Source organism: Miniopterus natalensis, chromosome 3 (genome assembly GCF_054644295.1).
Source record: "Miniopterus natalensis isolate mMinNat1 chromosome 3, mMinNat1.hap1, whole genome shotgun sequence".
Lineage (NCBI taxonomy): Eukaryota > Metazoa > Chordata > Mammalia > Chiroptera > Miniopteridae > Miniopterus > Miniopterus natalensis.
Genome location: NC_142083.1, coordinates 38,368,550 through 38,390,156, shown reverse-complemented (window position 1 = coordinate 38,390,156; position 21,607 = coordinate 38,368,550). Strand labels below are relative to the sequence as shown.

The following is a 21,607-nucleotide window of genomic DNA, read 5'->3' as shown; positions in this document are numbered from 1 at the left end:
TCGATGTAGCTGATGCTCAGAGAACGCTTCATGAATGAAGCAGGGCTTGAGCTGAGCCTCAAAAAACCAAGGAGAATCTGAAGAGGATGGCAGATGGCATTGGCGGCTTACTCTCAGACGCACGGCAGTCCAGGGGACGGCTGGGCTGGGGAACACGGAACGGTGGGGAGGTTAGGGTAGGAGCCTGGGGAGAGTGGCTGGATTGGGGGTGTGGAGAACTATGATTAAGCTGGATAAGTAAGAGAAAAACCCTTAAATAACAAGCTGAAAAATTTTAAATGAATTACATAACAAGACAATGGGGAGCCAGTGATGAATTCCTGAGTGGGTGTTAATGTAATCAAAGCCCTCATGTGAAAGGACCTGGACACTTTAGGTCAGGATTGGCACACTTTTTCTATAAAGGGCCTGATGGGAATTACTGTAGACTCTGCAGGCTGTACGTGCTCTATTGCAATGGCCCTGCCCTGCGCTGCAGCGTGAAAGCAGCCGAGGACCACACGTGAGCTAACTGCATGGCTGTGCTCCAGCAGAACTCCACAAAGCAGGCAGTGGCCTGGGCCTGCAGGCTGGAGGTGCGGAGCCCTGCTTTAGGAAAAGCTTGCCTGTGGCAGTGTGGGGGCAGGTGCGGGAGGGCCGAACAGGAGAGCGGGAGTATCTGAGAGGCCGGACAAAGTCAACACCGAGGCTGGGTGCCCAAGAGGAGAAACGTGCTGGGGAAGGGGCAGTGTAGAGCCCTGTGCAAAGCGGGATTTCTCTGCAAGGATGAATGAAAGGAAGGACAGGGACCCAGGGATCTCAGCCCTAAGGAACAGGCACATCTAGAGAGGGAAAGGAAAAGTCTGAGATGAGAGTGGGAAGGAGATGAGACGGCCCCCTGAGAGAGGAGAGAACTCCTCAGGAGAAAAGGAGACCAGGAAAGGCTGCTGGGCAGGGCCCAGACGCGGGGACGCAGAGAAGGCCTTCAGGCTCATCTGGAAGAGGTCTCCAGTGTGGCTGAAGGGTCTCCAGTGTGGCTGAAGGGGAGATCCCAGCGCAGTAGCCGCAACAAGCAGAGGACAGGAGACAGAGGCAGAGTGGCCGTGAGAAATGGAGGCAGGGCGTGTGGCCAAGGACAACCGCAATTCACTGCCCAAAGGGGCACGATGTTCCTGGTCGGAAGAAACACTGGAGCACGGTAAAGCAGAGAGAAAAGAAGGAAAACATCAGCGTAGTAACAGGAACACGGCTGCCCTGAAACCACAGCCGCGGATACAGCAGAGCACAGGGCAGGGCTCCCGCTACCGAGAGCGAGCTGTTCCGGAAGACGGGCGTCATTGTGTGTCTTGTGTCCAGGAAACAACAGGCTTATGAGAAATTTATTAATCTCTTTAAGTTTAAGCATACCTGCAAGCAAGGAAAGGGTTTTTTTCAGATAAATTTCTCTTCTATCAGCACAGTGAATGAACAAAGCATAAAAACCTAAAAGGGACTGGTACTTGAGAGGAATAGAACAAGAAACAGCCTTTGGACAATGTCCACATCATATCTTTCCATATTTTAAGCAACAGAAAGGTCTGGAGGGGAAGGAATCCTACAGCTTAACTCAGGCCATTTCCAGACACGGGGATGTGACTGCGCATGGGAGGAAGACAGGTCTGCAAGGGGACTCACAGGTCACAACGGCCTTGATCAATACTGACTGGAAGATGATTACACAATCCTCCAAGACCCCTTTCTTGGTAAACTATGTGTAAGTTTTTTTGTTGTTGCTGTTTTTAAAAAAAACTTAGGTAGCAAATACCACCATAAAAACCAGAGTAGACTGTAACAGATTCCAGTAAATGCCTAAAGGGAAAACTGGCAGTCCATTTCTGCTGCTCCAGGAGGACCTTTTCTCTCTCTAAACAGGCAGACACCTAAGCTGCCAGCCCAGAGCCAGGGGTGAGGAAACACGGAGGTCAGCCTTGGACTAATGGACGTTGGTCCTAATCCGTTGCTGCCCGAGGTGCATTCAGGGCAGCACATCCTGACACTTGAGATTTACTTTGTCGTTAGTGATGAAACATCACACAAGGGCTCCTCAATCCTAAACTGTCAGGGGACACGGGTATCTCAGCAGTCACCCCTTATTCAGGTGCTGACCCACGGCACCGAAGCTGTTATTTAGTGGCTGATTGTTTTTATTATGATTATGATTGATTTGTGTCTAGCACGAGCAGTTAGCCATCTGCTTCTTAGATTAGGAAGGAAAGGTGATGACTCTGAGAGTAAGAAAAAAGCAGGAATTTTAATCAATCCTTATAAATGTCTCAAAAACAAAACAAAGAATGTTGAATCCATTTTGTTTTCTCCTCCAAAACCCAAGGCAAACGTGTTAAAATTCAAACCGCCCAAAATCTCCTGATGCTTCTTAAGCACGCTATAGTCATTCTTATCTTCGAACCCTTACCCAATGAACCTTTCCTGAGGCATCTCTCTCTCGCCTTTCATCCAAATCCTAAATCTTGAATTTCACCTTCACTTTCTTTGTGACAGCAGCCTAGACTGCTCGTTTTCAGGGGTAACCTCCACACATTCCCACCCACATTCCGACTTGTAATATTTGTCAGTCTTTGCTCTGCAACCAGTTGGCAACCTGACCCCTGGGGTAGGCACTATGTCGAGGGGTCTTATTCTGAAACTCCATGAGGCTACGTTATTCTATAAAATAGAGTGATAGACTATTCTAGAGGCATATTTTAAATAATCAGTAAAACCTAGCTAATTTAATTTGAATTCAACATAACAGGCTCAACTCAAACCTTAGTCCCTCTCACGTACAGCTATACAATTGATGTAACTAATGGAAGTCTGAAATTTTGACCATAAAATCTTCAGTGTCCCACGAAAGTCTGACAAATGGCGTACTGGAGCACCTCTGGCTAGAAGAGTGGTTCTCAAATGCACATCTACAGAACAGGCTTCATAAGGAAGCTTCCACCAGCCTACAGTGAAATGGAAAACAAACAAGGGAAATAACATGCCTTTTTCACAAAAGTAAGCTCATTCAATTTGACGGAAGGTCCTTTATTCCAAGGATAGGTCCTTCCTATTTTTTGATGTGAACATGCCTTTTGTTTGATGAAATGATGGTGATATAAAGAGTAGTGTGTGTTGTTGAAATTACTGTTATTTTTAAATGAGGTTTCTTAGTATAAATAAAATAAAACGTTGGCTTCCCTATGTCAATCATCTTCATTTTTTTTTTTTTTTTTTAATTGGACTTTAAATTCTAGAAGACTGGGAGCCACTAGTCTAAAGCAGCAAATGGTGGAAACAATACTTTGGAAATACTGAATTCTGGAAAAGGGCCAAGGAAAGAAATCCCCTAAACTCATTTCATTTCCTAAAACGAGTAAGAGACTAGAGATACTCCCATGTGCCTGAATGATGACTTCACAACATGACACTCTTCCCATCAAGGGCTGGAGTCTACATTTCCTCTCCTCCATTCGGGGTAACTGCTTGACCAACAGGGTGTGCCGGAAGCGATGCCATGTGGCTTCCAAGTCTGGGTCACCAAAGGCCATGCAGCCTCCTCCTGCTCACCAGAACACTTGTTCTTGGATCCCTGAAGTGTGACCACTGTGAGAGTGCCACACCGGAGGGCACTCATCCTCAGGTAGGCTCCATCCTCTACAGTCCCCGCTGGGCCCAGCCTTCCGCAGTCCCTTCCAGAGCGTCGGCCATCCCCGGCCCTCCCACACAGCCCGTCTACCAGCTAGACACCACCAAGTAACCTCCGCCGGCACCATAAAGAAGGATCGCCCAGCCAAGCCCTGTCCAAATTTCCAACCCACAAAACATGAGTCGCTAAATTCCTGAGTGGTTTGTTACATAATAACATGTACCTGGAAAAGCATATTCCTTAAAACACCTTGAAAACATTTCATTCACTGGGATACACAGGCTATAAGAAGTGCAGTATTAAGAATCATATTTCTTCACTTACAGTTTTAAGGAAGATCGACATGGTTTGTTAATGCTTCTTTTAGTACTGGATATCATTTCAAAAGAAGACATAATAAGCAAATCCACTAAGGCACCCCCGCCTGTAATTCCAGTCATAAACGAAACAGTGAGTGGGAGACCAGGAATGAAGCTAGAAAGCTCTCCCCTGGCTCCTGTCAAGTGTTTTTTTAGGAAATCCCAGGATTTAATGGGTAGGTTTTGAACCTATAGTGGAAAGAGAAGAATTAAGCAAATGGGACCAGGACTAAAGCAGTTGTTGTTTTATGGGTGGAGGTGGTACTGGGTGACTGGTGTTAAGATGGGAGACCTGATCGTGACTACGAGAGGAAGAAATATGTAGAGGGAGCGCTTTCTCCTCAAAGAAATGTATTAATTAGCTCCTAGAGGGGCGAGCGTGAGGATGTAAATTCCGTGTGCTCTGGAGCATGCCAGCCGCAGTGTGGCTGGTTAATAAAACTCAGAGGCAGATGAAACAGAACTGCAGCTCTTCTTGAAAGCTGGGAGCAGATTCACTATCGTGGTTTTCTCTGCACAACTGCCCTCCCCACGCTGAGATCCTCCAGGATGCTCCATTTTTGCCATCTTGGGTCTCCACAATGGGGTAAATCAGCATCATTTAAATTGACTGTATTAAACTTGGACTCATTGTTGGTGGGAGGGGGGTGTGAGGAGAGAGCACAATGCTCACAGGGTGTCACAAATAACAAACTGCTCCTTGGGGCCGGGCCAGAGCCTCATGGCTGTGCGTGTAGATAAGCAGAGCAGTGTCATGTGGAGGGATCGGAGGGCTCCATGCTACCTTCAAGTTCTCATTCACACTTTCAGATGACACTACACCGCCTCCTGCGAACCCACCCACCCATGACTTGCCTCATCCCAACAGAGAGATGCTGACAGAGGCGCAGGGGTGCTGTGGGACAAATCTGACAGGGTTTTCTATTGCCCTTATCACCAATTTCAACTCTGTCTCTCTCAGTGGCCCACATGCTGACTCTTCCAAAGAGAATCTGACTCTTAAACTTCCAGGTTGTATGGTTAGTCTTCATTTTGAAAGTTCCAATTTCAGCTTTTGGAAATAATTGTGTGTAGGTTTCTAGATCTACGTCTTAGCTGTTGAGCAATTTAAAATAGTTATAGATAATTTTTCGAAAGTTAAACACACTCAGGATTAGGGCTAAAAGTATCCCATCAGCAAATCAAGTCTCACACACGAAGTTGTCTGGAATGTGGGGAAGACTTAGCACTATTTACCCTTCTTAGATCCAATTTGCTTCCTGTACTTCAACAGTTGTAAATGTCACTAATATGTAAACATGCACAATTCTATTGTGTGTCCATTTTTCTTCTTAATTAAAACTATACATATATATATATTTTTTCTCTCTCCTACTTTAAAGAGTAAATTCTCTTTTTAATTGAATTATACCTCATCCCTGGGCCATGTGAATAAAATTTAGTCATGGTCAGATTTCCTTTTGTTTTACAGCAAAGAGTGATGATGAAAGATGACAGTTCGTTTTAGGTAAGTTAACTGTTGTTGGCAAACTCTAGCCTCTAGGGGGAGCCAAAGACTCCCCTTATTTGGCCCAGCAGGAAGAAGAGCTCGGAATCTGTGAACAAAATGGAAACTTCAGAGGCTTAAAAATGAGGTCAGCGTGGTCGGGGTGGGGACTGATGTCTTCATTTGAATCATTCCTCTTCCATGTAGCGTTCTTTTGGGTATCATCCCTTGTCCCCACCCCCCCACTTCCTCTCTCTCCCGCTCCCTCCAGCTCCTCTCCTGAACCGTGAGATTTCTAACAGCTGCCACCAGCCCTCCAGAGAATATCTCTGACCTTTTGAGAAACTACTTCTTTCCTACCAACCACAATATTTCTCCACAAACCAACACCACTCTTCCACCAGCATGGTTTTCATAGCCGGCCAAATTATCTCACTGCCTGGCAAGCTGCTTCGCCTAGTGCCACGTTTCTCAAGGCCCTCGAATTCCACGTGCTGCTGTTGCTAGGACTGGCTTCCAAGCAGCATCAGCGGTGTCTGGTAGCTTTGTTCATTGGTTCCATGTAAAGGAACCAGCTTAGAATATTTTTTATTATTACCAACCTGCAGTGGACACAGGATTTACCCAAACCTTTGCTAATGGGGTAATGGTTTGATGCAGTTGATGCATTTCCCTGGTGCCACTGAGGGACTTACCAGTTTTGTGCTATCTTCTTTGGTCCAGTAGTTCTCTCAGCTTCAGAAACAAAATTCTAACTGACAAGCCTGAGATAAAATACACCTACTTAAGTCTTGGTAATACCCCTAAGTCCTAGTGTTTCACCACCCTGCCCCAGTTTTCAGCCACAACTAAGAAGGTTCCTCTGAATGTTATGTCAAGTTTAGATGCTAAGTACAGTGCACTAGTCAGAGATCTGAGCTAATCCTGTCACACCAGCAAATTGGAATGACAGTCCACATATTGCCACGGCGATTCTGGGGACCGGCATGCTTCTAAAAGGAGTCACTAGCCAAATCTCAACAATTGCTAACCACCCAATGTTCCTGGATTAATTCATCTTTAACATACACTCAGAATTCTCACCCATGGGATTTGGCAGAGCAACTATTCATTCTCCATCTACTTCATCCAATAACATGTATTTTATGCTCTTGTTATATTTTTCTTTTATGCCCAGTTAGGAGAACTGCCTCACAGGGAAACCCAGTGTAGTCAACAACACTTTAAATAACAGTTCATTAATTAATGCTGAAAAATAGAGGGAGGCTTGCTGGGGTACTTGCCACAGCTATGCTAGCACCAAATTAGTTCCTCGAGATTAATGTCACACCAGAAGAATTAATTAAGCAATGGTGTCTACAGGGCAGTCTCAGGGAGCAACAAAGGAGCAGAGCAGGGAGTTTCTCTTCGGGGTTAAATTGGTCACTGGAGCATCCCTGGAACATCATTGCAGAGCTACTAAAACTCCCGGAGCCCGCATATTTTCAGAAAAGAGAGATTGTTTTATATTTTATGAGAAAATCTGGGGAGAACCTTTGTTCTCTGAACTTGACAATGAACACTTATCAGGATGCAATTCAGTAGCATGATCAAATGTGAAAACGTCTTAAGCTCTGCAGAGGAGGGTCACTGTATAATTATGTAGAATCTTCTTACACTACGGGCAGGGCACGGCCATGATGCACAACTCGTTCAAATAAAACCAACATGTGCTTGACTTCCTTTCAATGTTTTTTTTTTCCAATTTTATTTTTCAATATTATTTTGTATTAGTTTCAGGTGTACAGTGTAGTGGGTAGATAATCATATACTTGGCAAAGTGTTCCCTTTCAATGCTCTAATTGTGCGTGATGTGTATCAAGTAGAGGGGGGACCTTGTGTCATGGACCCCATGCCCAAGCAGCCCCTCTTAGAAGAACCCTTTCCACTGGCAAACTTGACCTTGAACACTGGATTCTACTGAAATGGGAAAAGAGCTCTGCTGCAGAAAGCTTGGGCCTGTGGTGTTGAAGAGGCTGAAGTTTGTGGATGCCTCAACAAGGGCTCTGTTGGTGGTCAATGTCATCCACATAATTTCTGTCATTTTGTGGAAGGAGCATACATGGGGGCCCACACACTGTTCTACCCCCAAACTTGAAGGCATGGGGAAGATAACTCAATGAAACATTTGCTGGAGCAGCACTTGCTGGTGCGCAACTGTCTATTGGCTTGCTCCCAGTTCACAGATATTTGCAGGATTTATTTACCATAATATCAAAGGTTGACTTCCACAAAGGTGCCTTTTATTTTGTTGCAAGTCCCACTCCTTCTATCATTTTACAGTGGAATCTGGGCTAAGCAATGATGTCTAACTGCTCAAGTAGAGGTTTGTTGATTCTAATTATAAACCTGGGACCAAGAAGCCCAGTTTCTACTTCTTCCCTCCTCCCTGCCTTTAAAAGGCTCTGGAATTTGAGCCAAGTCACCTCAGAGTCCACACTGCAGGGATGTGGAATGCTGCTGTGTCATGATGTGCTGGGTCAACTGATAGGAATTTCCTTCACTTTGAAAAAATGCCTAAAACTGTTACCCACGAGGGAACTGAACCCTTTTGCCTTATCTTCATTTCTTTTCTGGGCATGATGTTAAAACAAGATATCTCCGGGCAGAAATAATTTCAAGGGACTGAGGGGAAACAGCAGGCTTGAGGCCCTGGGGTTAGTCAGGGACAGGTGGAGGAGACATCAGGTATTTATGTCCCCCAACCCACCCACCAATCTAATCTTTCTTTCTGGCCACACCCAGTCCTAGGTGTGAGTTTGATCCTGACCCATCCCGGCGCAGCTATCACTTTCCTGGTCTGGGCTTCGCAGCATGGCCCTATGCCTCTCACTGTGGATTTTGATTCTGTCCCTGCTTTCTACCCCAGTCAGTCCTGCTCCCTCCCTCCCTGCCTCCCTCCCTCTCCCTATCCTCACCTTATTTGCTCCCAGTTCCTAAATCTACTCAGCTACTGGCTGGATCTTTTTTACTTTGATTTCAACCTAACAAAAACAAACAAACAGCAAGTCGAGCTCAATAGATACCACTCATTCTAGTTAGCAAACACTGATTTGTTTCCTTCCTTTTAAAAATAATCATTTGAACTCAATTTGGCAGTTTATCTGACATCTGTCCTTTTCACTCTCTGGAACAGTTTTCTTTTTCTTTAAAAAAAAAAAAAATCTTTATTAATTTCAGATGAGAGTCATTGATCAGCTGCCTCCTGCCCGCCCTCTACTGGGATGTGTGCCCTGACTGAGAATCGAACTCTGATCTCTTGAATCATAGGTCGATGCTCAACCCTGAGCCATGCCGGCCAGGCTGGGACAGTTTTCTCATTGCCACGGCCAACGTCCTTTCCTCAGTCATGCCCCCTGAAGCACTCATCAGTTAAGACCACCTCTGCTGTCCTGAAACCCTCTCTCCTCTTGGCCTCCAGGCAGATGAGACTTTTCCTACCTTTCCAATAATTTGTTTCAGGACTTTTCTTCTCTCACTCCTTAAAGCAGTCACTAAAGATCTGCATTAACACCCATCCCTTCCTATGTTATCCCCCTCAACATACCATCCTCTCTTGTTGGCTCTGCATCTCTATTCAAGGATCTCTCCGATGCCCATCTCTAGAGCGTGATTCCCCCTCAAGCCCCAGTACCCACTTCCAAATGCCCTCCTGGATCATTTCTCCTGAGCATCCTGGTTGGCACGTCAAACTCAACAAAAACTCACTGTGCACCATGTACCACCCAGGCTCTGTGCTATGTAGTAAGGTTAGTCTGTTAATAAGACATTCAGTTCTTGTGCTTACAGTTTGTGTAACTAAACTCATCTTCCTCCCTATGCACCGGCTCTCCCCACCTCCCGACCAACCCCAGAACTCCAATTTCTACATAAGCACTGCTACCCAATATAACTCCTGGGTATGAAACCTCAGTGCCATATATCTTCCTCTTCCCTGCTCCCATAGCTAATTCCTTGTGAAGGTCCAAAATTCTCTCCTCTCTTTTCCAGTCCCTCTGCCATCAGCCCCAGTCAGGCTCTCAACCTATAGGCAGGACCATTCAAATGCAAACGAATCTTAACTGCCAGCCAGCTTGCTCCTCTCCAATCCAAGTACAGCAGTCTCCCAAAGGAGTGTTCCCACCACATCACTTCTCGACTCACACATCAAAGGCTCCCCACCAGCTCCAGAAAAAATTATTTAAAGCTCTCCATGAACATGTAGGTCCCCACCCACCTTTCCAATTGCTCCCTACCACCTATGTTTCACTTGAACAGAACTGAATCACTATCTACTCACAATATTCAGCCCAAGATCTTCATGCCTTTGTGAGTTGGCTCAGTCTGTTCTCTCTCCCAGAAACACCCTTTCTCTACCCCCATCATGGCAAATCTAGATTCTACCTACGACTCAAAGCCTGGCTCAAATACCACAGTCTCCTGAAGGCTTTTAAAATCCACACCTCCCTCAGACAGAATTAACCTCAGTCCTATACCATTTTTACAATAAGCACCTTGTGCACAGGCTTTTGCCTGGTTGATCATTTAATTTGTCTCAAAACAGGGCAGTGTCCTGCACCAGCTCAGTAAGAACTGATGAATGCATGGATGGATCAGTCCCTGCTGGGGTCCTTTCTGTGCAAGAACTGTTAAATTTGAAAGGCGGCATTCCACAAAGACATCCGTAATCTATTAATTACAAAAATGAATGGATAATTAAATAAACAGGACACCAAGAAGCCAACCGTCTCTCACATATAATCTGCCTCCATTTGGGTGGATGTGTTTACAGCTGGGTGGATTCCCACAGCAGGCCTTTCTTCCGTGAGCAGTGGGGTTAACTCGTTCAGTTTTCAATCAGTTCTTTGGACACAGTAGTACTTTTAATATTTCTGATTTAACTAGATTCTGCTGAAAAAACCAACCTACTCTCAGAAAGGCCATTTAATTTCATGTAGATAGGAAGAAGGAAAAAACCCAAAGGAGTCAGATGATAATTTTATCTCCATGGCTCTGGCACTGAGAAACCATTACACAAAGCAGAGCCACACTGTGCTGTGCACATCTGGGGGTCCACTCTGGGATGAGTAGCTGTAAATGTGGTTGGGGACTGTGATCCCCCCCACTGTGCAGGAGAAAGACCAGCAAGAAGTCAATACCCATTTCAGTGCAGGAAAGAACCAAATGCGCATCCCTTAGCTGTCAATAAGGATCTACTTTTAGGAAAGAAAATCTTTCCTCAAAATTGGCACATACAGCTCCCTTGTAATGCATGTCACTGAATATTGGTGAGTAAGGAAGACACTCACTTACATTATTACCCTCCCCTCACTGTTTAAAATAAGAATGTCATTTATAACCTTCATAGGGACCTTCACCTCTGTTCCTGGTCAGCAATCCAGCAATTGCCATATTGAAACCTCCCACTCCTCCCTGTTACTACATTTTCAGCTGCACAGGACTCACACCAGTTCCAGCATCTCCTCAAACACAGGAGGCAGGCGAACTCCATCCATCATCCATCTCTGAAGGCAGCAAGGAGCACCCACCCACCTCCAAAAGGACTTCCTTCTCATTGTTTCTTTTCTTTTTGTATTGTGTTAACATTTATATAACATAAAATTCAACACATGCTACAAGAGGGATGAACCTTGCTGGGTGAAATAAGCCAAACACAAAAGATTATCTGATTCCACATATATGAATGATCTAAGATAGGCAAATTCATAGAGACAGAGAGTAGGCTAGAATTACCAGGGGCTGTGGGGAGAGGAAATAGGGAGCTACTGCTTGATCATTACAGAGTTTCTGTTTGCAGTGATGAAAAATCTGGAAAGAGATGGTGGTGCTGGTGGCGCCACACTGTGCATGTAATTAAAGGCAGTCAATCTAAAAATAGTTAAAACTAAACTGAAGGTAAGAACTATACTTAAGGACCTCTTTAACTTTTCTCTCACAATCTTAAAGGCCAATAGGAATGTCAGTTTGCAAATCTGTGGGTTAGGAATACTTACTTTAGTAATATATCAGACTAGTTCCTCAAACTAAAAGTAATCCGTTTCCTACTCTCTGAAGCATTCTGCACGAAACTTAAGTCCTCTAAAAGCTCCTATTAGGTGAGACTATTGAGGCTAGATTTCCCATAAAGGGCACAATTGCATCCTGATGTGTGGAATTCACACCTACAAGTCTGTATTATTTGTATTTGGCTTGATCCAGTTATCAGATGCTTAACAATTCAGATTGCCTTATTTAAACCAAAGTCCACAATTAACAAATTCTCCAGACTGACAACACATCATCCAGTTCCCATGACTTCAGGGGGAGTCCCAGACTGAACTAGGACCCACAAGGTTGGTACTGCCGGTAGATCAGAATCCTCACCCGGGAGTCTTCTGCCGTGTAGGGTTACAGGGATTCAGCATGAGAGAATCAGGCTTCAGGTTCAAAGCTATACTGTGGGGAATCTCCCAGTGACCATCTGGGTGACACAGAGGCATTTACTATCACATTCTTATAGTCCCAGAACGCTACTTACTGGCTGGTTTCAGGAATGTGGCAGGGAGTTCTGTTCACTCGTGTCCTGTGAAAATGGATCGCAGACTCTTTGGATGGAGACATCTTTTCAGGCTACTAGGCTCAACCCCGCTGTGATGCCAGGAACCTCTCGTCTCTCAAGAGGATGTGGGAGACCACAGGAAGCAAGACCCAGGGATACAGTGGCGATGAATTACTGAGTCTTCTCCAATTTGACAATAACGCATCCAAATAAGATTTTGCTAGTGTTGCTGGACAGGATGTTCTCTAGAAGCCAACCTTTCTAATTCCAATTAGGATCACCGTGACAGCAGAGGCTAAACAGAGCCACAGGAGGCCACACCTTCCTCTGAGATAAAGAGGCAGGGAGTCTAGGATGAAGGGATTGGGCAGGGTACAGAGCTGCTGACCTGAAACCTGCAGTGTGCACTTATAGGGTCCTAAAGCTAAGAGAACAGTGGCCATGATAATGTTTTAGGTTCTAAATATTACTAAAGCTTTGTAACCTCTGGCAAGAAAGCATTTGAACCAATAAAGATTAGGTTCTCCGTTTCTTTAGGTGGGCGGTAGGAGGAGACAGGCCACTGAGGGAGAAGCCAGCCCCTCCGAGGAAAAGCACCGGGAAGCGTAGCCAGTGAGGTGCTCATGCAGCTCTGATGCGTGAGAGCTGGGGTGGGACTGAGCCTCGTCACAGCTTGAGGCTAAAATGGTCCTGGCATCCTTCGTGCCTTAGAACTCAACCTGCCTCCACCCCGCCCCAGCAACTCTGGAACAGGAGCTAAGATGTGGCCTGGGGGGGCTTGCTCACACAGCATCGCTGTCAGGACAGCGCTGTAAGGTCACAGCAACCAGGAGAATGCCCGGTGCCTGAGAAAACCCTGCCACGGGACGGGGACTGGGAGTCAGAGGCCACAGTGTCACTGCACTCAATGCACAGATTCCTACCTTTAAAACTTCCTAGCCTTGCCCTGGCCGAGCATTGTCCCGTACACCAAAGGCTGCAGGTTCGATTCCTGGTCAGGGCCCACACCTGGGTTGCAGGTTCAATCTCTGGTCAGGGCACATCCAGGAGGCAACCAATCGCTGTTCCTCTCTCACATCGATGCCTCCCTTCCCCTTTCTCTAAAAGCAATAAAACTTCCTCGGGTAAGGATCAATAGCAATGAAACAAAACATCCTGGCCTTGATCACTGATTGCTGTGCTCACCTGAAGAGCCATCTGCAGTGGTCACTAACTTCTTAAATGCCAGACCTGAGAGGCCCATGACAGCCTTTACCACAGGACTGCAGCCCGCAAGAGCTGCACACCCCTTCCTCTTGCAGCAACTCCCAGACCTCGCCTCTCTCCCGATGCTCCCCCTTCTCTGGCTTCTCCTTCTCAGTCTCCTTAATGGGATCTTCCTCACCATCAGCCCCTAAATACTGTTCAGCAGGAAACCACCTCCTCCCTGGTTAAGGTCACTGGCAGGTTCATCTTAAATAACATGGCTCCCAGCTGTTGGGTGCTTCAGGCCCACTGGGAAGTAGTCCACTGGGCATTCCCCTTCCGATGTCCCCAAGGATCTCAAAGTGGGAAGTCTAACCCTACACCTTCCGTCTTTCTCCCTCATACTAAAACCTCTACTCTGCATGACCTGATTGATGAATCGCCTTCCTTCCTTTCATTAACAGCCCCTTTGTTCCCTTTCCAAACTCATCGATGGCCTAATCCTTGCTGCGGGTACCCTGGAACAGCTCTCTAATCCATGCCTCTCTCACTGCCTCAGTCAGGTCCTTCCCCTGACCTGGTGTCCCCGCCTGAAGTTTCCTTATTAACACTTTTTTTTTTTTTACAGCTATGGATACTTGCTTCCTTGTACTAGTAATCTGCAGACACTTGTGATTTCTTCATACGCGATCGTAACGTCCTTGGATACAGAAATCTTGTCTTTTTTTTTGTCCTACTATCCTCTGTGGTAACACTGTGCTCTGCACATAGTAAGTGCTCAAGAAACAGACATTAGCAAAAGAGGCTGGATTATCTTAATGTGACTATACCTATTCCCCCAAAGAGCAGTTGATTAGACAATTAAATATTTACTCTTTTCCCAGCCCAATTAACAATGTTATAGGTGCAGACAGACAGAAAGACGCACACACACATATGCACACACTATATACCCTTAGCTACCTTTAAGTAATCTTTTAAGACACACAAAGAGATCCATCTCCCAAATGCTGAAAGCATAAATTGATTCTGATTTTTTGTTCTTAGCCTGCCTTGAGGACAATGACACAATGCTTAGTAACAAATGAGAAATTATTTTGCAAGTCCATATCCTCAACATGCCACCACACGTGGGTCATGCATCTTTCTGTCCTGCCTTTTGATCCCATTGCTATGACTTAGTGTGATAATTATATTACAAAGCTATTACTCGATGAAATGAAAATGACAAAACAATTTAAATGCCCGTCTAAAAATGACACGGTTAGTATGCAATTATAAATGAAATTATAATGGCAAAATAATTGAAATGCAGGTCTGGAAGGCACAGTTATGAAACCATTAAGAAGCTTCTGCTGTGGACTCCCAACATTGAGTGAAAGTGTATCCTCCTGGGGACACGTCTTTAATTTACTAAGGCTGGCAACATTCATGCGGAAATAAAAATGTCTGAGCTGTAATTGTTCACAGCATTATCTATACTTCTGGGTGCAACCTGGGGCTGTGTAACCTCCTCAGGGTTGGTAGGTTATAGGACAGTCAACTAAGAAACTTGTGCCACACTGAGCTTCCACTGGCACCGAGGAGATAAAGGCGCAAAGGCAAGCTTGGCTTAGATTTTTCTGAAATGTTTCCAATATAAAAGGTAAGCTCATAACATGGCAAGGTTATGTATTCAAAATTTAAGCTTGCAATTATTAAATGTTCATGTGGATGTATTTCTAAGGATCTATCTTCTTAAAACATTCTGTTGATATATTTCCTTAACAAAATCTTGATAATTATGTTGATGCCCAGGCTTACAGTGGGTATACTTGCTCTCCAAAGGGGGTGGAGTGATAGATATGAAAAAGAAATGCTGAAATGTGAATTTAACAAATGACTAAGGACCCTCCTTTGGACCATGTTCTGCATTTGATGGTTGAACATCCAAATGTGTCTACCTGCAAAAACCATGCAAAATATGTGCTCCCCCTCTCATGCCTTCCCCCTCAGTTTGCTTTCGTGGACCCACATCTTTCAAAGAAACAAATGCTAGAAACGGGCTGCATGAAAGAAAACAGTGTTGCCCGGCCAGGCGTGGCTCAGTGGTTGAGAGTCCATCTAGGATCCAGGCGATCAGGGTTCGATTCCCAGTCAGGGCACATGCCCGGGTTGTGGGCTCGATCTCCAGTCGGGGGTGTGGAGGCAGCCAATCAATAACTCTCTCATCATTGATGTTTCTATCTCTCTCCCTCTCCTTTCTTCTCTCTGAAATCAATAAAGATACATTAAAAAAAAAAAAAGAAACCAGTGTTAAAGGGATAAGATGTAAATCTTTTTCTCATTCATGACCATCTCTCCTGTGTTTTCACAGGGCAGGTGAGGAAATGGCCTTTGTTTTCATACAGAAAACTTCCCAGCATCCATGATTGTAACACTACTTAATAGAGTGACAAGGTTTCCACAAAAAGAGTTGCACATTTTTGTTTTTCAAGCTTTAGTTTAAAAAGTCCCTTGGAAATAGAGATAATAGGTATTCTTACTCTCTTCCACAGACTCTGAAACATGTAAAGATTTAATACGCACATAAACATGTTCTCTGAGGCACGCTCAGCAAAACGTACAGGTGTGTGAAACGGGCTCCTAAACCGGGCAGCCTGCTGCGCACCACACAAGGGACCGCGCGGGGTACTGACGGCAGCTCTGCAACAACGCGAACCTTGAGCGCGTGGCAACTTACTAACGAAATTCAAACCTGCTGTCTAGGTATTTTATAGGGAGGTCATATTATTTTTAACACATATCGTTGAAAATTTAAAATGATTTGAAATATTTTTAAATCCTAAGAGAAAATGAAGTTTTTCCAGTTTAGGCACAAAGGTATGAACTTTGAAAAAGATTGAAAAAGCCATGTAGAGAAAAAAATCTATGAATAAGGGTAAATGAAAAAAGTTAACATGAAATCATACACATAAATTATAGGAAAAATAAAAATTAGCAGGGTCCAAACGTATTTAAACCATAGGACTACACATAAAACTGGAAATTTGGAATTTGAAATAACATTTGTCAGAATTTCATAGAACTAACCTCTGTATTTAAAAAAATGTCACGTAAGATTCATATAACAACTTTATTAACTTCCAAGGGCATATCTTCGGAAGTTAATAAAGGATAAACCAATGTAACATTTATAAAAGTATAAAACATATGGTTCTAACTTACTTTGAAATGCATAAAAATATAGATGTCCCAAAAATATGTACGCACACTTAACAGCTGATGGCTCAATTGATGTTTCTTTTTTTTCATATTTAACTCATTGGAATTAATTTTATTCAAAGTGTGTATACATTTTGGGGGGACACCCTGAATAAGTTGGATTGATGGGCAGATAGGTGATAAAGAAAATATAGTAAATGTTAACCACAGAACCTAAGTGGCAGGTATATATGGGCATCATTGACAGTTCTTTTGATTCCTTTGTATGTTTAAAATTTTTCATAATAAAGTGTTGGAAAAAATACAGTGCTCTAGGCGAAATGTATTGATTCTATTTGTTAACTGTGCTCAACAAATGCACCCCTTTCAGAGTCTGTCTCCCGGCCCGATGCACTCACCTAGCCACCCGGACCCGGAGTTTGGTATGCACAAGTCTGTCTCGGCGCTGGGCAGCACAAAGCCAACGACAAACACCTCCACGCCGTCCGCCATGAGGGCCATGCCCAGGACAAAGAAAAGGGTCCACTGAAAACGGCCGTGGCCGCACTCCTGGATTATCAGCTCGTACTGCTGAGCTAGTTCTTCCTCGTCAGCTTTCCTCTCCGACTCCAGCTCCTGCCGGTCCTTGTACTCATCCCCCTTGGGCTGCCCTGTGGACACGACGCTGTCCTTCCCTTGGTTCATACTGGGGATGCCCTGGTACTCCCCTTCGTAGATCTCATCGTCTTCATCGTGACCCTCAGTCGCCTCACTGGAGCCTTCGTCATCATTGGCCTCCCCACGGTAGGTCTCTCCGGGGGGGTAACAGTCATCGTCCTCGTCTTCATCCTGGAAGCGACTGTAGGACCTCTGGGTGTATTCGTCCTGGGCCCGGTCCACTGCCTGACTCACCTTCTTCACTGTGTGTTTCTTCACCTCTTTGGCAATGTCCTTTGCACCCTTCACCAGGGAAGTCCTGTCCTTGTAAGAGTCTTCCATCTTATCTCAGCTGATGGCCAACGAGAAGATGGGAATTTTTCAGACGTTGGTCAGTGGCTCAGCCCTGACAGCATCATCCACTTCGGGTTTGAAACAGGACTGCAAAAAAAGAAAAAAACACAGGAGATATTTATTGTTCCTTTCCATGTCTTTTTCACCATCTATTTCTTGGTGTCTTTTCACTGGCCCCTCAGACTGAGACACACTCATAGCATTTCCTCTCTTTGATATCACTGTACACATGCACCGTGGAGGCTGGTTCCCGCTCATGTGATCAGCACTTGAAGTACTTAGGGTCTTTACTGTTATCATTGTAGTTTTGTTTTTAAGGAACTCTGACACCTGGGTAACTTTGCACAGAATGCAAATAGGACATCTGTCGCCTTAAAAGTATATCCAACACATTCTGAAAAGGCTACAAAGATATATCCTGATTGAGAAAAATAATATTGCTCACACACCACAAAGGCAAAACCAGAATATGAAAACAATCCTTTCTGACTTTATTTCCTCACATTAAAAAAAACAGGCAAGCAGCCCTCTATATGGTGCTATCAAATCCTATCTATATTTATAAAATGTATTTCCCCGCTACTTTCATAGCATTTCCTCCCTATAGACATATCAGAGACTCGCATGGTACTGGACACTGACAATGAGTATTTTCCTCTGCAGTTGTGTCTGCAGGAAACTGGCAGAGTTCACCCAATGATTTTGCAGACACCTTTCATAATCATTGAATTAGCACATTTGCTTGTTTCATGGCGGTCTGCCCTTTCAGAGACCACCCCAAGGCAGCAGGGGCAGGTAAGCCACATGCAATGTCCCTTCACAACTGCACCCTGTACTCGAGCCTCTGTCTCTACCTTCTTCATCTCTGGAAACCCCCCCCCCCCCTTGTCCTGCTGCTACTCTAGTTACCTGCCTTCTGGGAGACCAGAGTCAGCAGTCTGTCCTGCCCCGTTACTTGGCTTTCTCTCTCACCAACAGCCCCCTAGGTCTTGGCTCGTTCCATTTGGGCTGACCTCATGGTCACCGATCTCTCACTTGTCCTCTAGTGGCCCAAGTGAGGCAATGTCAGGCCCACCCTTGTACACAGATGATACAAAAGTGAAAACGTCCTTCCCCCGTCAGTAATCCCGAGCCCTCTGTGGGGCAGGATCCCAAACACTGATTTATGTAATTTCTACTTCTTCCTTTGTAGCGAGCATAAACCACTGGGTAAGTGACGATCACAAACATAGATTTAAACTGCTCATCAGCCATCACCAACAGGCCAACAATAAAGACAAAAAGACGTTTGTTTACAACTGGACTGTGGGTCCTTACCATGGAAACCCTACAAATGCCCTGTAGGTAAAACAGAAGCGTGGCTCTGCCAGACCTGTGTTTCAGAAGACGAGGAAATGAAATTAAAATAAACATATGATTGCAAGGCTTCTTGCCCAGTGTCTTAATAGAGGATTTTTCTGTTTGCTCCCCTCCTCCTTTCTCTTCGGAGAGCTCAGAGGCAGGGGAAGGGAGAGGTGCGAAGATCCTGAGGACAGTCAGAAAAACTGGGAAGGCGGTGAGAAAGGAGAGTGCGGATGGAGTGCTGGGGAGCCAAGGAGGAGGCAAGCGGAAGAGGAGGGGGACCGATGAGAAACCACGCTGGAGGAGAGAGGTCTCCTACTTTAAGAACTGGAAGCAAAATTAAAACGTTTCACAATAAATGAAGCCAACTGCTGGACGACCCACACGCGGACCATCACGTCAGATTGCACGCCAGCCGCCTCCCCTGCACAACAGCACGTAAGCGCCACGGGGTGAGAGCCGAAGGCCTGCGAGTGGGAGAGCAGCCGGGCCTGAGCAGCCACAAGGCGCCACCCCGGGAGCAGCCCTGCCTGCTAGGGGCGGAAAGTTTCTGCAACAGCTTTTCTAATCAATAGTAAATAAATGCACTGCATTTGGCTTTTCTGCCTCTGCTCTCAGCCACTCACTTAAAGGGTCTCCCCACAAAAGGTCCTTGTGGGAGCCACCTCTAGACAGAAAACAGGCATGGTGTCTCGAACGTCATGGTTATGACAGAAAAGTAGATAATTCTAACTCTCTAACTAATCTAATCATGTGAGCAATGAAAAAATAAAAAAGAATTTTACAATTCAACATTTCAGTTTTGAAAAATGCTTCTTATAAAAGCCTTAATCTCTTTGTGACTCAAGGCTCCTCATGCCCAAATCCAGGCTCTAGCTGATTTTCAGATCCTTGACGGGAGAGACTGGGTCTTGGAGCTTGTAGTCTCACTAAAGCAAAGAAGAGTTTCCCATACTTTTGTATAAATAAGGGCAGGTGTGAATACTTATTTTAAAATTCTATGTGAAATCACATGTTTGTAGATGCTGCCACTAGAGACCACTGGGTGAAGGGTACAGTGGATCTCTGTGTATTATTTCTCACAACTGCATGTGACTCTACAATGATACCCAAATAAAATGTTAAACAAGAAAACGAGTTTGTAGCAGCCTAAGCAATCTCGGAAAATGGGTGAGCTGCTTGGCTAGTGGGCAGACAGTTCAGGGGCAGAGCTGCATTCTTTGACTATTCCTCTCTCTGATAAATGGAAAAATGAAACAAAGCTTCGCTCATCCCAGAGATCACCAGGAACATGGCGGATTGGTAGCTGAGTTGAAATTTCTGGCAAATTAGAGATAAATGGTGTTTTATTATTCGAAGTTCAATTTGATTACTAGCGAAATCAAACATCTCTTTTCTTGTAAAATCTTTTGCCCATTTTTGTATTGAGGTTTATAGTGGGTTTATGGTGTCCCCCAGAAAGATATGTCCCATGCCTCCTAATCTATTATGTGCCGGGCACTCTTCAAGGAGCTGAAAATAAGAGAGTAAACAAAACAAAGTCCCTGACTGCAGGGAGCTTTCTTTCTAGTGACCAGACAGATGACAAAACAAGTAAGTACATAGTTTCACATAGTGGTGAGCGCTGCAAATAAAAATAAAGTAGAGGAAAAGGTTAGAGCGGTGCCACCCACAGGACTTTCGGTGATGACGCAGATGTTCTATATCTGTCTGTCCAATAAAAGTAGGGCACAGGGATACATTTAAATAACCACACCTGGCCAGCAGCTACCACAGTGGGCAGCGCAGGGTTAGAGTGCAGGAGGTGCTGCTACTCTAAGAGAAGTGGTCAAGGTGGGAGCCCTTGAGTAGAAGCCTGGCAAAGGCCATGCTGTTTCCTGGGGGCTCAGAACTTTCCAGACACAGCACAGCAAGAACAAAGGCCTCAGGTGGAGAATGGCAAGGAAAACAGGTGGCTGAGCAGAGTCAGGGAGGGATGACAAGGGAAGTGGCTGGGGACAGATCTTAAAGGGCTTTGAGGGCCACAGGAAGGGCCTTGGGTTTTACTCTAAGTGGGACAGGTTTACAGTAAGGGATCTAGAAGAATGCAGCTCAATAAAACCCTATTTACCTGAACTTTGGAAATACCTTGTCTTTAACTCCCATTAGCTCTGCTCCTTCATATCCGTTACAATCTTTATCCAACAACTACCATCTGATAACATGAGCGACTTCAAAATACAGGCAGCATGTATGACATGTCTTTAAATCCAGGTTTGAGAACGGAGGAGAGCTGGACAAAAGTTCCTCAAGCGATCAAGAGAAAAACGCAGCTCTGAGTTGCACCTGGTAGATGCTTAATAAGAGCTGTGATCACTGACCCTTCTCTGCATTCGCTCTCTCTCGCATCGGAGCAATTTCAAAATTAGACTAGTTTCAGTTTCTCTGCTTGCCCATCACTGGAAATCGAGGGAAAAGAAACGGACCCAGGCAATTTATAAATGAGATAGTTACATCTTACGCATTTTAAAGTTGGCTATGGAGCTGGTGAAATATTGGTGTTGGGCAGTTACTTAGACTCAAAGATGGAACAATAAGAGAGCCATGTAATCCATACCCCATCCCAGGGGAACACACACAGGTTTGTTCCTAAATTTATACCGAAAAGCCACGACATCCCTTGAGCAAACAGGTGTCCTAGACACATTAAAATGACCTAAATGATTAGACATAAACAGTGATCTTGTTAGTGAGACACTGCCTGGGTTCTAATAATGTTTTTGCCACTTATTAGCTTTGCGACACGAGGCAAGGTTTTCGTGGGCTTCAATACTTAA

At 44.9% G+C, this 21,607-nt stretch overlaps 1 protein-coding gene across 1 annotated transcript in view; it reads right to left on the bottom strand.

The window, feature by feature from the left end:
• Window positions 1-17,510, bottom strand: part of SV2C (synaptic vesicle glycoprotein 2C) — a 108,107-nt gene extending 90,597 nt beyond the window's left edge. Inside the window, exon 1 of the mRNA XM_016205235.2 lies at window positions 16,859-17,510. Coding sequence (XP_016060721.1) covers window positions 16,859-17,438 — 580 coding nt within the window. The 5' untranslated portion in view covers window positions 17,439-17,510. The remainder of the gene's footprint in view (window positions 1-16,858) is intronic.
• Between the last annotated feature and the right edge of the window lie 4,097 nt (window positions 17,511-21,607).